The 13,446-nt window shown below is 41.9% G+C and overlaps 1 protein-coding gene across 1 annotated transcript in view; it reads right to left on the minus strand.

Annotated features, from left to right (window-relative positions):
* The window catches only part of DNAH3 (dynein axonemal heavy chain 3), a 403,897-nt gene that overhangs the window by 355,561 nt on the left and 34,890 nt on the right, over positions 1-13,446 (minus strand). Inside the window, exon 8 of the mRNA XM_078777885.1 lies at positions 7,105-7,230. Coding sequence (XP_078634011.1) covers positions 7,105-7,230 — 126 coding nt within the window. The remainder of the gene's footprint in view (positions 1-7,104; positions 7,231-13,446) is intronic.

Genomic DNA, 13,446 nt, shown 5'->3' on the forward strand with positions numbered 1-13,446 from the left:
ACCGACGGGAAAACCCTAAAAAAGGGGGTGCGGTTGATACACAATAACAGAAAAATTTGTGCATTGAAAAACTGTCATATCAACGGGACGTAATCTTTATATTACTTTGGGGTTGCGGGGATACAATGATGAATGATCGTCAATTACGTTACTAAGGTAGGTTCAACGCCGATTACTGCTGCCAGTCAAAATACAAGAAAGTTTGAAGTTTGTAATATTTGATTTTTCTATGCGTGTTTGTGAAAATGTGTACTTTCACTAGTCCTCTTTGAATGACAGGTCACATAGTGAATAGAGTGTGCTAAATAAAGACAGGATTAAGTCACAAAACAAAAGCGTCAACATGGTAAACAGGATGTTTTGCATGGGACATTATGACGTACCTATTGTCTAACCAACGCCGCGGTATTAAACCTATTGAAGTCGGCTTTGATGCCGCCGCATGGGCTGGGCGAATGTATAAAACGGAGAGGTCAACGGGGAGTTTCACCATTCGTTCTATCCTGTTCGAGCTATCAAGACCAAGATTCACCATTCGCTTCTATCCTGACCAAGACCAAGTTTCACCATTCGCTTCTATCCTGACCAAGACCACGAGACGGCCAAGCGCTGGTAGATGACTGGCTCCGCGTCGTGTGGGGGAGACGAGTTGGTGGGCTTTTGCGGTGACGGAGCATGCTCGTCCTCGACGCCTTCCGTTGTCACAAGACAGAGGAGACCAAGTCAACGCTGAAGGGGCTCAACACTGATCTGGTGATGATCCCGGGTGGCATGACGTCGCTGCTGCAGCCGCTAGACGTTTCAGTCAACAAGCCATTCAAAGACGGTCTGCGGTGCTGTTGGTCGGAGTGGATGCTGTCGGGGGACAAGACCTTCACCAAGACTGGGAGGATGAGGAAGGTGGACCGCCCTACGATCTGTAGCTGGATACTGAAGGTCTGGGAGGAGTTGCCGGCAGCCATCATCGAGCGGGCCTTCCTCAAGTGCTGCATATCTAATGCCCTTGATGGCACTCAAGATGACATCATCTGGGAGGATGAAGTGGAAGTGACCGACGATGGAGAAGAGGATAACGACGACGATGATCTCGCCTACCCAGACTCTGATGATGATCTTCGTAATGTCTTCCCTGAAGAAACAGATGACGAGGACTTCTTCGGATTTTAGAGCCTAAACCCAATGGCCCTTTTCCGATGATGGAGAAGAGGATAACGACGGCGAGGATCTCTGGTATGTTTAGGGTCATTGTCATGTTGCAAGGTCCACCTTCGGTTGAGCTTCAACTTTCCGACAGATGGCCTCACATTATCCTCAAGCACCCTCTGGTACAATGAAGAATTCATAATGGATTCTATGATGGTGAGCTGCCCAGGGCCTGATGCAGCAAAGCTGCCCCAAACCATAATATTTCCACCACCATGCTTTACAGTTGGTATCAGGTTCTTGTGGTCAAATGCTGTCTTTGGTTTTCGCCAAACATGTCTTCTGGTATGGTGGCCAAATAGCTCTACCTTTGACTCATCTGTCCAGAGCACATTGTTCCAGAAGTGCTGGTCTTTGCCTAGGTGTTCATTTGGCAAACTTTAGTCTTGCCCTGATGTTCTTTCTGGACAGCAAAGGTTTCCTCCTGGCACACCTCCCATGTAGATCAAACTTGTGCAGCCTCTTTCTAATGGTAGACTCGTGCACTTTGACATCAACAGTGGCAAGAGCTTCCTGTAGGTCGCGTGATGACATTCTGGGGCCCTTAGAGACTTCTTTCAGCATCTTGTGGTCTGCTCTCGGGCTGAACTTGCTGGGGCGGCCTGGCCTGAACAAGTTGGCAGTTGTTTGGAATCTTCTCGACTTGTAGATGATCTTCCGGACAGTCAAATGATTGATTTCAAATTGTTTGGAGATCTTTTTAAATCCCTTCCCAAACTCGTAGGCATCTATAACCTTCTTTCTGAAGGCCTCAGAGAGCTCTTTTGATCTCAGCATGGTGACGCCGCACACTTCAACAACAAAGAGCAAACCAAACTAAATGTCTGAGGTTTAAATAAGACAGGTTCCTCCAAGATCCTCTCTAACGGTGTTCTAATCATTTGCACCTGAGCTGGTGCACCTGATTCTAATTTTAGGTATTTGAAGTAGTGATAAATGTAGGGGTGTACTTACTTTTTCCACATGCAAAATTTTCATTTATGTTTATTTAAATTATACAATGGACTACAAAATGTAAATGTTTCATGATATTTGTTATATTATATCACCTTTATCTGTCAATAGTGTTGAAATGAAGATCAAATAGCTGTATGTTGAAATATGTTGAAAAAGTCAAAACTTTACATGGGGTGTACTTACTTTTTCACGTGACTGTATATTGTAAAAAAAAAAGGCCTTCTTCAGGGAACAAGTAATGGGTTAACAACTTACAGCTGTTTTGCAGCAATGTAAGTAAATTAAGCCTTGAAAGTTGATGCAATCACTACAGGTTTCCCAACGTCTGCTGACTACTTGATTACAGACCAAATATACCTGGTGTTGGCTTAGCGGTTAGGGTGCCGGCTTGGGATCCTAGGATCCTGGGTTTGAATCCCGGTCGATCGCTGAATTAACGCCAGGGGGGTTGACTCAGCCTGCCATCCTTCCGAGGTCGGCAAATTGAGTACCAGTTCACTGGTAATTTCCTGTGTGTCGCAAAATGCGATCAACAGGGTTGGCAGCAGGAAGGGCATCCGGCCATAAAACATTGCTTCAAAAAGGGGATCATGGTGCCCGAAAAAGGCCAACCCCCGGTTTGCGGGGAAAAATGGCCTATAAATGGGGGAGTCTCGCGAGATCTCGGAGACGGTGGCAGGGATTTTCGAAGCTCCACACGGTCTCCACAATTCACCCCAGATCCACCTTGTTTGAAATTCCAACTTCTTTCCTGGAAGTCCTGGCAGTGTCCATATGTTTTATACCTCTCCCACCGCCCCCTTCCCATGCACCCCCCCCCCCCCAAAGCCCTCGCCCTCTCTCAGATCTCTCGATGTCTCCATGTCTCTCGGTCCCTGCTCTCAAATGTTGTGTTTGTGTCCTTCCCCCTCTCTCCCCATCTTGTCTACCGCTCCCGATGTTATATGTTTTATGTGTCGCTTTGTCTTTCTGTGTGATTAATGTTCGCTCTTTCACGAGCCTCGATCTTGTATACAAAAAAAAAAAAAAAAAAAAAGGTGGTTGTTTGTTGTTGTATACAAATATAATCATTCAGAAGCAATTCATATAGGATTAGGCTCACATATTAATCACTTTTTTAAATTCATAAAGAACAAGACCGAGATTGTTTTAAAAATGGAAACCCCCTTTGAATTCATTATAGATATAACTTCATTGGTGGATAATTCCAATACATGGTTAAAAATTAATACCGAATCTATTCAAAATCTCATACCGACCCCTATTCAAGATTATACGTCTAATCCGGTTCTCATTTCAATGATAAATTTTAATATGCTTTGTCGTTCGTTTAATTCCCCTATTATTGAAATAAAATGCACTAGAAATAGTCTTTATTTTATATTTGAAGTAATACACATTTCCAAGAAAGTTGTTTATTATAAAATAGACGATGATGATAACGACGAAGATGATAACGAATATGATAAAACAAATAAAACAGATAAAACGAGTGATAAAACAAAGTGTGATGAAACATGTGATGAAATGTGTAATGAAATAGGAGATCCAACCATGAATCACGCTAAATTAACTTATCATCATTATTTCAAATCTGAACAATTTAATCGTATAGGAAAAATTGGCTCGATATCTAATAAGCCTATCGCTATATATACCGAATTAGATGAAAATAATCAACCCAAACCGTTATTATTATAACAAAATGTAATAGTAATATCGGTATTGTAAAAATTTATATTATGCCAACTATAGATGAATAATATAGATGAAATAATATAAAATATTGCTTTTCAAACAATAATTTATCCACTATGGTTCAACATGGTTCATTTTTCAATTATATAATTTCCACAATTTTTTCTCCATCTCAGTGATTGTAATCCGTTTAATTAACTCACTTTTCTCCCATTTCTCCTTAACCTTCTTAAAATGTAGGTGTAAATTGCCAACCCAATATATTAAATACTGTAAACCCTTACATATTTTATCGTGAAATTGTTTTCTTTCGACCGTTTTAAGAATCATAAAATCTTCAATATTACATTTATGATTATGCTTACGTAATAACTGAAATAATAAATATTGTATATTCATAAAAGTTTTCCTATCTAATTCTTCAACTGTATTTTTACCATGTTTTTCATCGTATAATTTTAATAAATGTTTAAAATCCTTCACCAAATCATACACTAAACAAGAAATATTATCTAATTTATTTTTCGTTAACGTTATATATATTAAATTAACACTATCATAATATTTTGTATATTTTAATTATTTTTAAAACATTATGATATGTGCTTTGGTAATCTTTGAGTATTTTACATCATCTTCTTTATCAAAAGTCTATATCCGTTAAATTTCTCATTTAACGCCTGATAAACCTTATCTGGTATTTTACAATATCGTTTTCCTTGATATTGGGCGATACAATCTTGGAAATGCGACACGCGATTATAAATAAACTTTACTATCATGTTTACCCTCGTATAATCTTTATATGTCATACATGTATCTATACTCATTTGTTGGGTGTTACACGTTAAAAATATTTTAATGGTCGTATCGTTTATTTCAAAATTATTTATATCCATGTTGTTTCAATTTGTACATATGATATTAAACTGCGCGTCATTATATGGGATATAAATATTCCATGATTTTACACGCATAATTTCTTTGCTGATGAGCAAAAATGTATTTTTAATTATTTTCTTTTTTTCCAGAATAGGATTATTATTTTCTGATAGCGATACGGGTTGATGTAAAATTTTCTTATATTCTTGAATAAGAAACCCGGTATCCATAATGTATAATAATTTCTCACATTTGATATTACTAGTGAGATACCCGTGCTCCGCACGGGTGGGAGGCCGGAAGCAAACAGGTAATGCAGATACGGCGAATGCCAAAGCATGAAACCAATAAATTCTACATTCCTATAGCACCCTCAGTCGCACGTCAGACATGGACAGCAAGTTCATGAAGGGCTTCCATGAAAAACGTACCCGTTCGCAAACAAACGGGTACGTTCACGTATAGAAACATCGATCGTGGGTCCATGGCGAATCTGCATATGGCGATCCGTGAAGTTCACGTTTAGAAGGTAGAAACCATCACGGCATGTCATTTACTTGAACTCGATATCTCTTTTTTCATTCCAAACAACATAACTCCAATCACAAATTAATCACAAAATAAACTTTTAACAACATTGTTAATGTTTCCTTCATTGTGAAAACTACCGTCAATAGTTAAAAGGATTTTGAGCCAAAAGGTGTTACGGCCTTGGCAAGCTCGATGGAGACAACGATCTGTTAGCGTATACACCACCCAAATAGCTATGTGGAATTCTCTCATGTAGAGATTAAACTCACATCGTTTGAACTTTGGCCGAGGTCATTATTTACTTTTAATGATGTTTATATACGAATCAAAAAGAAGATAATTGGTTTTGGGTCATCCTTTCCGCATATCTCGTGGGATTGTGAGTTGGAGAGACTACCGTGATGGCGGGGAGGGGGTTGGCATTCTCTCAAGCAGGGATTCAACCCATGTCCTTATAAAAGGTCTTTGGCTGAGGCCAACGAGTCCGATCTGTGCAGCCGAACAGTGCAGCTGTGCAGCGATCGGTGCAGCCGTTTGTGCGGCACCCGGGAAAATAACGTCATGCGGGAGTCCAAACCTAAAAATGCTGGAGGCCAAAGCTGAAATTGGAAAAACAATATACCCTATTTAACTCTAGGAGATCCCAGGATTACCCACCCAAAATATCGTTGCGATCGGTTCAGCCGTTTTTGCGGTACCTTCGAACGGACGGACAGACAGATAGACAGACGGACATTTGGTGAATTATAGTAAGATGTAACAATATTTTAGCTCGCCTAATATTTTGCTGAATATTTTTATTAGTTTTATTATACCTAATAATTAGATTTTTTAATGGTTTTTAGTTTGGTATTAAATGTATCATACTCTGTTTTAAAGTTTTTTATAATTTTATTATTGATGCTAATAATATCAATACACATTTTATTTATTTTTGTTTGTATTTAAATAATATATTTTTTATTTTTTAAATTTTCCCAATTTTCCAAATTTTCCCAAAACATTTATTTTATTTTCAATTTTCTATTTTTCAATTTAATTTTTTTTATTTAATTTCCAATTTTCCATTTTTTCAATTATATAATTTCCAATGATATAATTTCCCCAATTTTTTTAATTTTCCAATTTTCAATTTTTTCAATTATATAATTTTCTCAATTTAGATTTTAATAATTATAATGAAAAGTCTGGTAAAATTACTTACGTTATTACTTACAATGTTTCCACATTGCTTGTTTGTGGTGACATTATTGCTTTAATACTTTGAATCGGTTTCATTATACATCCCAATTTAATAATACTAAAAGATCCTTTCAATGATGTTTTATCTGTATCGTCTGATTGTTCTCGATTAATTTGGATTTCATCATTCTCATCCAAGAAAATATATATAGAAAAAAATCCAATATATATTTGAGATATTTTACCACTTTTAAGCATTATCGTACTTCTATTGGTAGATTTTATTAGTCCAAGGGTATCCTCAGCTTTCTCATTACTACCAATAACAATCGATGACTGTATTAGATACAGACCTTTTGTTTTAGTAATAATTTTTTTATCTTGGATATTAATATGCTCTCCTATATTAATCATTATAATGGGTATTGTCTCGCTGTCAGTTTTGGTTATGTCTATCAAACATAAACCTTGATAAAAAATCTCCTTTTACTCCCTGTTCACCTTTCGGTCCATGTTCACCTTTTTCTCCCGCAATTCTTTGGATACCTCTAGGTCCACTAGCTCCTTGTTTACCGATAAATCCTGGCCTACCCTGGTCACCTTTATCACCTCTTACACACAAAACCTTTTGAATTATTGCTCCCTTTTCACCTTTTTCTCCTGTTTCACCTTTTTCTCCCAGTACTTCTTGTTCACCTTTTTCTCCCAGTACTCCTTGGTCACCTTTAACTCCCGGTACTCCTTGGTCGCCTTCAACTCCCAGTACTCCTTGGTCGCCTTTAACTCCCGGTACCACGAGTCTTTTATTAATCTCACCGGTTTCCATATTTTCTCCCTTTCCTCCCTTTCCTCCCTTTCCTCCCTCTCCTCCCTCCCACTCACTTCTTAAACTCCATCCTCATCCCTTGCTTATTTACATTATTGTTGAGTTGAAATAATACGTATAAACATAATTGACCACAACATTTGGAATTAATGTCTTGGACTTGAAATGTTTGATAAACACCATTCTGTAAGAAGTTAATTACTTCAAGAGGTGGTGGAAGGCCATAACTATCGAAATAAAAATTTTCCCGACTATTATGAATACACACCCAATGAGACCCATTCCCATTATTATCTTCTAAATTCATAATAATATTCTTTGTATTTTTAGACAGCTTTGTTAATTCATCTCTCATACAAATAACCACATTATCAATTTTTTGTTTTTTACAATATTTATCAAGTTCTATATTTGACGTTGTATTCTTTCCAAATTGTTTAAACCATTTATCCATTTATTTACAAGAAAGATATAATCCTTTACTCCTTTTAGTTAGTTTTACACCTACCTGTGCGATAGAAGAAAGCATATCTCCAACTAACAATCTCGATTTATAAGGTAGGCTTTCAAGCTTTTCAGCAAAATCTACAATTACACCACTTCCACTAATTTGTTTCTCCAACTTCTTATCATGTCCTTCCAATTCTTTTTGAGCTTTTAGTTGTGCCTTCCTTTCGTTAGCAGTTTTTACCGCTGCTGAAATACCACCCGTCAAAGCCCCCGCCACACTTAAACCGGCAAATAAAGGATTTAGAAATGGAAGAACACCTCCTCTTGTCTCCTTTATTGAATACTAGCAGAAGTACCCGGCATTGCCGGGCGGGGGAGGGGAGGGAAGGGGGAAGGGGAGGGGAACAGGGGGGAGTGGAGGAGAGGGGGGGAGGGGAGAGGGAGGGGGAGGGGGAGGGGAGGGGAGAGGAGGGGGAGGGGGAGGGGAGGGGGCGGGGAGGAGGGGGGAGGGGGGAGGGAGGAGGGGGAGTGGGGAGGGGGAGGAGAGGAGGAGGGGGAGGGGGAGGGATGGGAGGGGGAGAGGAGTGGGAGGGTGGGGGGAGGGAGGAGTGGGAGGGTGGGGGGAGCGAGGAGTGGGAGGGTGGGGGGAGGGAGGAGTGGGAGGGTGGGGGGAGGGGGAGGTGGAGGGGGAGGGCGAGGGGGGTGGGGGAGGTGGAGGGGGTGGGGGAGGTCGAGGGTGAGGGGAGGGGGGAGGGGGAGAGGGGTGGGGAAGGGGTAGGACAGAAAGGAAGGGGGTAGGGGGGAAAGGGAGGAGCATGAGGGAAAGGGAGGGGGATGGGGAAGGGGTAGGGCAGAAAGGAAGGGGTAGGGGGAAAGGGAGGGGCATGGGGGAAAGGGAGGGGGAGGGGAGGGGGAGAGGAGGGGAAAGGGGAGGGGGAAAGGGGAGAGGGTAGGGTGGAGGGAGAAGGGAGGGGGAGGGTAGGGGGAGGGGGAGAGGGAAAGGGAGGGGGAGCGGGAGGGAGGGTGAGGGAGGGGGAGGAGGGGAGGGGAGGGGGAGGGGGGAGGGGTGTGGGGAGGGGAGGGGGAGGGGAGGAGGAGGGGAGGGGGGATGGGGGGAGGGGAGGGGGATGGGAGTGGCGGGGAATGGGGGGAGGGGAGGAGAGGGGGGAGGGGGAGGGGAGGGGGAGGGGAGGAGAGGGGGGAGGGGGAGGGTTGGGAGGGGGAGAGGAGTGGGAGGGTGGGGGGAGGGAGGAGTGGGAGGGTGGGGGGAGTGAGGAGTGGGAGGGTGGGGGGAGGGAGGAGTGGGAGGGTGGGGGGAGGGGGAGGTGGAGGGGGAGGGCGAGGTGGAGGGGGTGGGGGGGGTGGAGGGGGAGGTGGAGGGCGAGGGGAGGGGGAGGGGGAGGGGGCGAGGGGAGGGGGAGGGGGAGGGGGAGAGGGGTGGGGAAGGGGTAGGACAGAAAGGAAGGGGGTAGGGGGGAAAGGGAGGAGCATGAGGGAAAGGGAGGGGGATGGGGAAGGGGTAGGGCAGAAAGAAGGGGGTAGGGGGGAAAGGGAGGGGCATGGGGGAAAGGGAGGGGGAGGGGAGGGGAGGGGGAGAGGAGGGGAAAGGGGAGGGGGGAAGGGGAGAGGGTAGGGTGGAGGGAGAAGGGAGGGGAGGGTAGGGGGAGGGGGAGGGGGGAAAGGGAGGGGGAGCGGGAGGGAGGGGGAGGGGAGGGGGAGGAGGGGAGGGGAGGGGGAGGGGGGCAGGGGGAGGGGAGGGGGAGGTGGAGGTGGAGGGAGAGGGGGAGGGGAGGGGGGAGAGGGGGTGGGGGAGGGGGGAGGGGAAGGGGTAGGACAGAAAGGAAGGGGTAGGGGGGAAAGGGAGGAGCATGGGGGAAAGGGAGGGGGAGGGGAGGGGGATGGGGAAGGGGTAGGGCAGAAAGGAAGGGGTAGGGGGAAAGGGAGGGGCATGGGGGAAAGGGAGGGGGAGGGGAGGGGGAGGGGAGGGGAAAGGGGAGGGGGGAAGGGGAGAGGGTAGGGTGGAGGGGGAAGGGAGGGGGAAGGGTAGGGGGAGGGGGAGGGGGGAAAGGGAGGGGGAGGAGGGAAGGGGAGGGGAGGGATATAGATGGTTACTGGCAATTGATCACATCCAGAAATGATGTAATCCACACAATTTATGTACTTTACATAACGTTAATAGGAATACATGGCAGTGTGGATGGGAAATACAGTTTGTTTGAAATAAATCACAAATATCAGATGAAAGTGAAAAAAAACCTATGTGGTGTGAATGGCAATGTTCCTCGCTGAAATGTGAAAAAACTGAATTACGTGCGAACGCATAATTGTGAGATTATGGCGGCAAAGTTGGAACATCACGTGATCCTAGCAGAAGTACCCGGCATTGCCGGGTGGGGGAGGGGAGACCCGTATATTCCCAACCCGGACATTCGCCCTCTCGACTCAAGCTCGTATTCGATTCGTATTCGAAATCGAAAGGGGAAAGGGGAAATCCTTCGTATTCGAATTCGTAAACACGAAATATGAATTAAAATTTAATTAATATCGCACAAAATCGACACAAAACACGGTCGCATAAAGGTGAAAAACGCAATGGCTTTTCACCCTGAATCACGTGCAAACGTGTGACGTGTGACGGGATGGAACATCACGTGATCGCTCTGAGCGAATCAGCGAGCTGCTCGCACTGGCTGAGATTAGCGGGTACTTCGCTGAAATGCGCTGAGATAAATATGAATAAAAAATATGGATCTCGTCAAATATGGTCTCAGCCATGTTCGTCCCAGGCTCAATGGCCATTTCTATGCCAAATATCAAGCACGTGAGCCTCTCCGTTTCGGAGTCTATCGGTAACATTACACACACACACACACACACACACACACACACACACACACACACACACACACACGCACACACACGCACACAAACTGTGTTTTATATATATAGATTTCTTCAACATAGGTTTTGATATTTTCAATGAAAGTGAACAAGAATCATTCAAGGTTCTCTTGTGCTCTGTTGTGAGCAAAACATCAATTCTTATATCTCCTTTTCTCTGAATTGTTTTGACATTAATCATACAAGGCTTTTGATTTTGAATACAAGATGTTAATTTATCATGATTGATTTGATTAACATATACATCAGTTAATACTTTACTCATTTATTTATTAAGAGAAAAAAAATTATATGTGATATTAGTCATAACACCATTATCTGTATTAATCTGCATTTCAGTTTCTTCCAAAAGCAAACAATATGCATCAACTTCTTCACTCTCCCCTATTTCAATGTAGTGAGAAGTATCCACTCTATTAGACTTTATAGTTTCCTTTTGAGAACTCAGGTCAATTGCGTATAGTGTATAAAGTTTTTGAAATGCAGCCATATCCAAAATGGGCTCTTGATTACCGTTGCTTTCATACAAATTTTGGTAAGACTTGTAGGCTTCTGCATAATCATTTTTTCCCCAATCAATTTCCAATCTATCTCACGGGTAAAATGTGCCATCATGAGAAACCCGAAGTTGTTTCCACCTTAGCATTATCACTCAGCGCATTATTCTTATCAGTACTTTCATCTCCATCTGGATTCTTAAAAATGAGCCACAGGTATCGTGGCTTTCCTTCCAGAACACTTAAATTCCAAGTGTCGGTAATGTGTTTCAGTTTAACGTGTTGAAATCTTCTTTTAAGGTATGATACATTTAGTGGTTTCTTTGAGTTAAGTCTTCTATTCAACATCTCTTCCGTTTTAAGATTAGGAGTATATTCACTAATATACCAACACATTTCATTAATAACAAATTTATTTTTATCACCAAAAGCACTAGCAGCCCCAAAAAGCAATCTATTTTCATTATCATTCCTTTGTAGTTGAAATCAAATTTTAAGTCCAACCCTAACCTAACCCTAACCCTAACAAAACTTTGTCATAATCACAAAATCCAAATATACCCTTAAGCGGAACTGCTCGGGTAAAACTATTATCTGCTTTTGTTTCATTATTATACATTGACTTTCTTTGATTATAACCGGGGTCTGCGGTTGTTCCCGTTGACATCTCAGGAATAAAACCTTCAACAGCTCCCTTACCCATTCTATCACTAAACGAATATAGTGTAAATTTCATCATTTCAAATGTAACAGAGACATAATCAACCGCTTCAACCTCTTGTGTTCCAATATACAAACGGACACTGTCAAACATTTTCCAGAAGAAATCATTTACGAGTGTAGCATCAGTATTATTCGCAGCCTTAGTGAACTTAAATTTACACAACAAGAAACTATCAGCCAGATTCAAGTAAGTTTGGTGATTATTTATTTCAAAACTTTTTGTTCTGTTTGAATTCCAGTCTGTTCCTGTTACAGCATTTACCTTATAATAATCTTACTTTTTAGTAGAGTTTGAAATGACAATCGTATCATCCAAATCATAGATACTACCAATTGCTTCCATACTTTTTTATTTAGCAATATAAATATTTAAAAGCTTTGAAACCCCAAACCAATTTTTTTTTCTCGTTCTTTTGGAGATAGTTGAGTTTTACCTTTCTTAATTTCTTTGATTGCTTGTAATTTATGAGACTCCTTTTGAGCGTCTTTTATACTCTTTATAGCACCTGCTACATTTCCCATGGCAGAAGCGGTTGAACCAATTAGGTCTTTATGTTTAAGAATAGTTGAACCAATACCCATTAGAGCTGTGGTTCTTAACCTAGGTTCGACCGAACCCCAGAGGTTCAGTGAGCCAGTCTCAGGGGTCCGGCGGAGGTCCTCTGAAACGCATTGCAATTTGTTTTTTTTGTTTTTTTTTGGTTTTGTATCAATTTTGAATCTATGTGTAATTACGCTTATTTATTAATATTATTATTATTTTGCTATGTTTACGAACGAATGGAAATGTTATTTGTAATTGTATTACCATCCCATTCATGGTTTCTCTGGTCTGTGTTTAAGATAAGTTGTTTCACACTGACTGTAGTAAGTTGAATCAATGAGCAACTTGCTAATTATTCTGTTGATGGTGCTTACTGGCTTACTTACTTACTGGATTTTGGACTTTGCAGGTGTTCGGAAATTCCAGTGAATAGCCTCGATTAGCTTGCCGTGTGTCATTGGTCGCGCCTTACTTTGGAGTTACTGATTCATTGAAAAGTAAGTTGGAAATGTTTGTGGATATGCAGGGCGGGTTCAGAGTTATATTAAAGTCAAAAGTGGATGGTGATTATAAAATATGATTGAATTACTCAGAAAATTAGGTGGAGGTGATACAACTCCTTTGGTCGCAATTCAAAACTAACAATTCGCAGTTTTCTATGTAATATTATAATGGGATTTGAGGTGACATAGAGTTGAGTAGATAATAAATCGCGTCATCGTAACTATAAGTTATGTTTTTTTCGTTAAAATTTCTCAGTTTTCAGAGGGGTACTGATTATATTTAAGCATGTTCCTTTTTTAATTTTTTGTCATATAATTATTTGCCCCGAACTCAATTAAGATCAGTTTGTTACTTTTTCTTTTCTTTTTTGCAGTATGTCGAGCAAAAAAAGGAAGTGGTCGGAGGATTACGTGCGGTATGGGTTCACGTGTTTGACGGAATGGGACGGAAGTCAGCGTCCTCAATGCATGCTTTGGAATGTCAAGTTGAGCAACTCCAGCCTAGCACCAGCAAAACTACGGGAACACTTCAAAAAACTGCACGGCTAG

This window comes from Myxine glutinosa, chromosome 1 (genome assembly GCF_964187855.1).
Source record: "Myxine glutinosa chromosome 1, kmMyxGlut1.1, whole genome shotgun sequence".
NCBI classification, from domain to species: Eukaryota; Metazoa; Chordata; class Myxini; order Myxiniformes; family Myxinidae; genus Myxine; species Myxine glutinosa.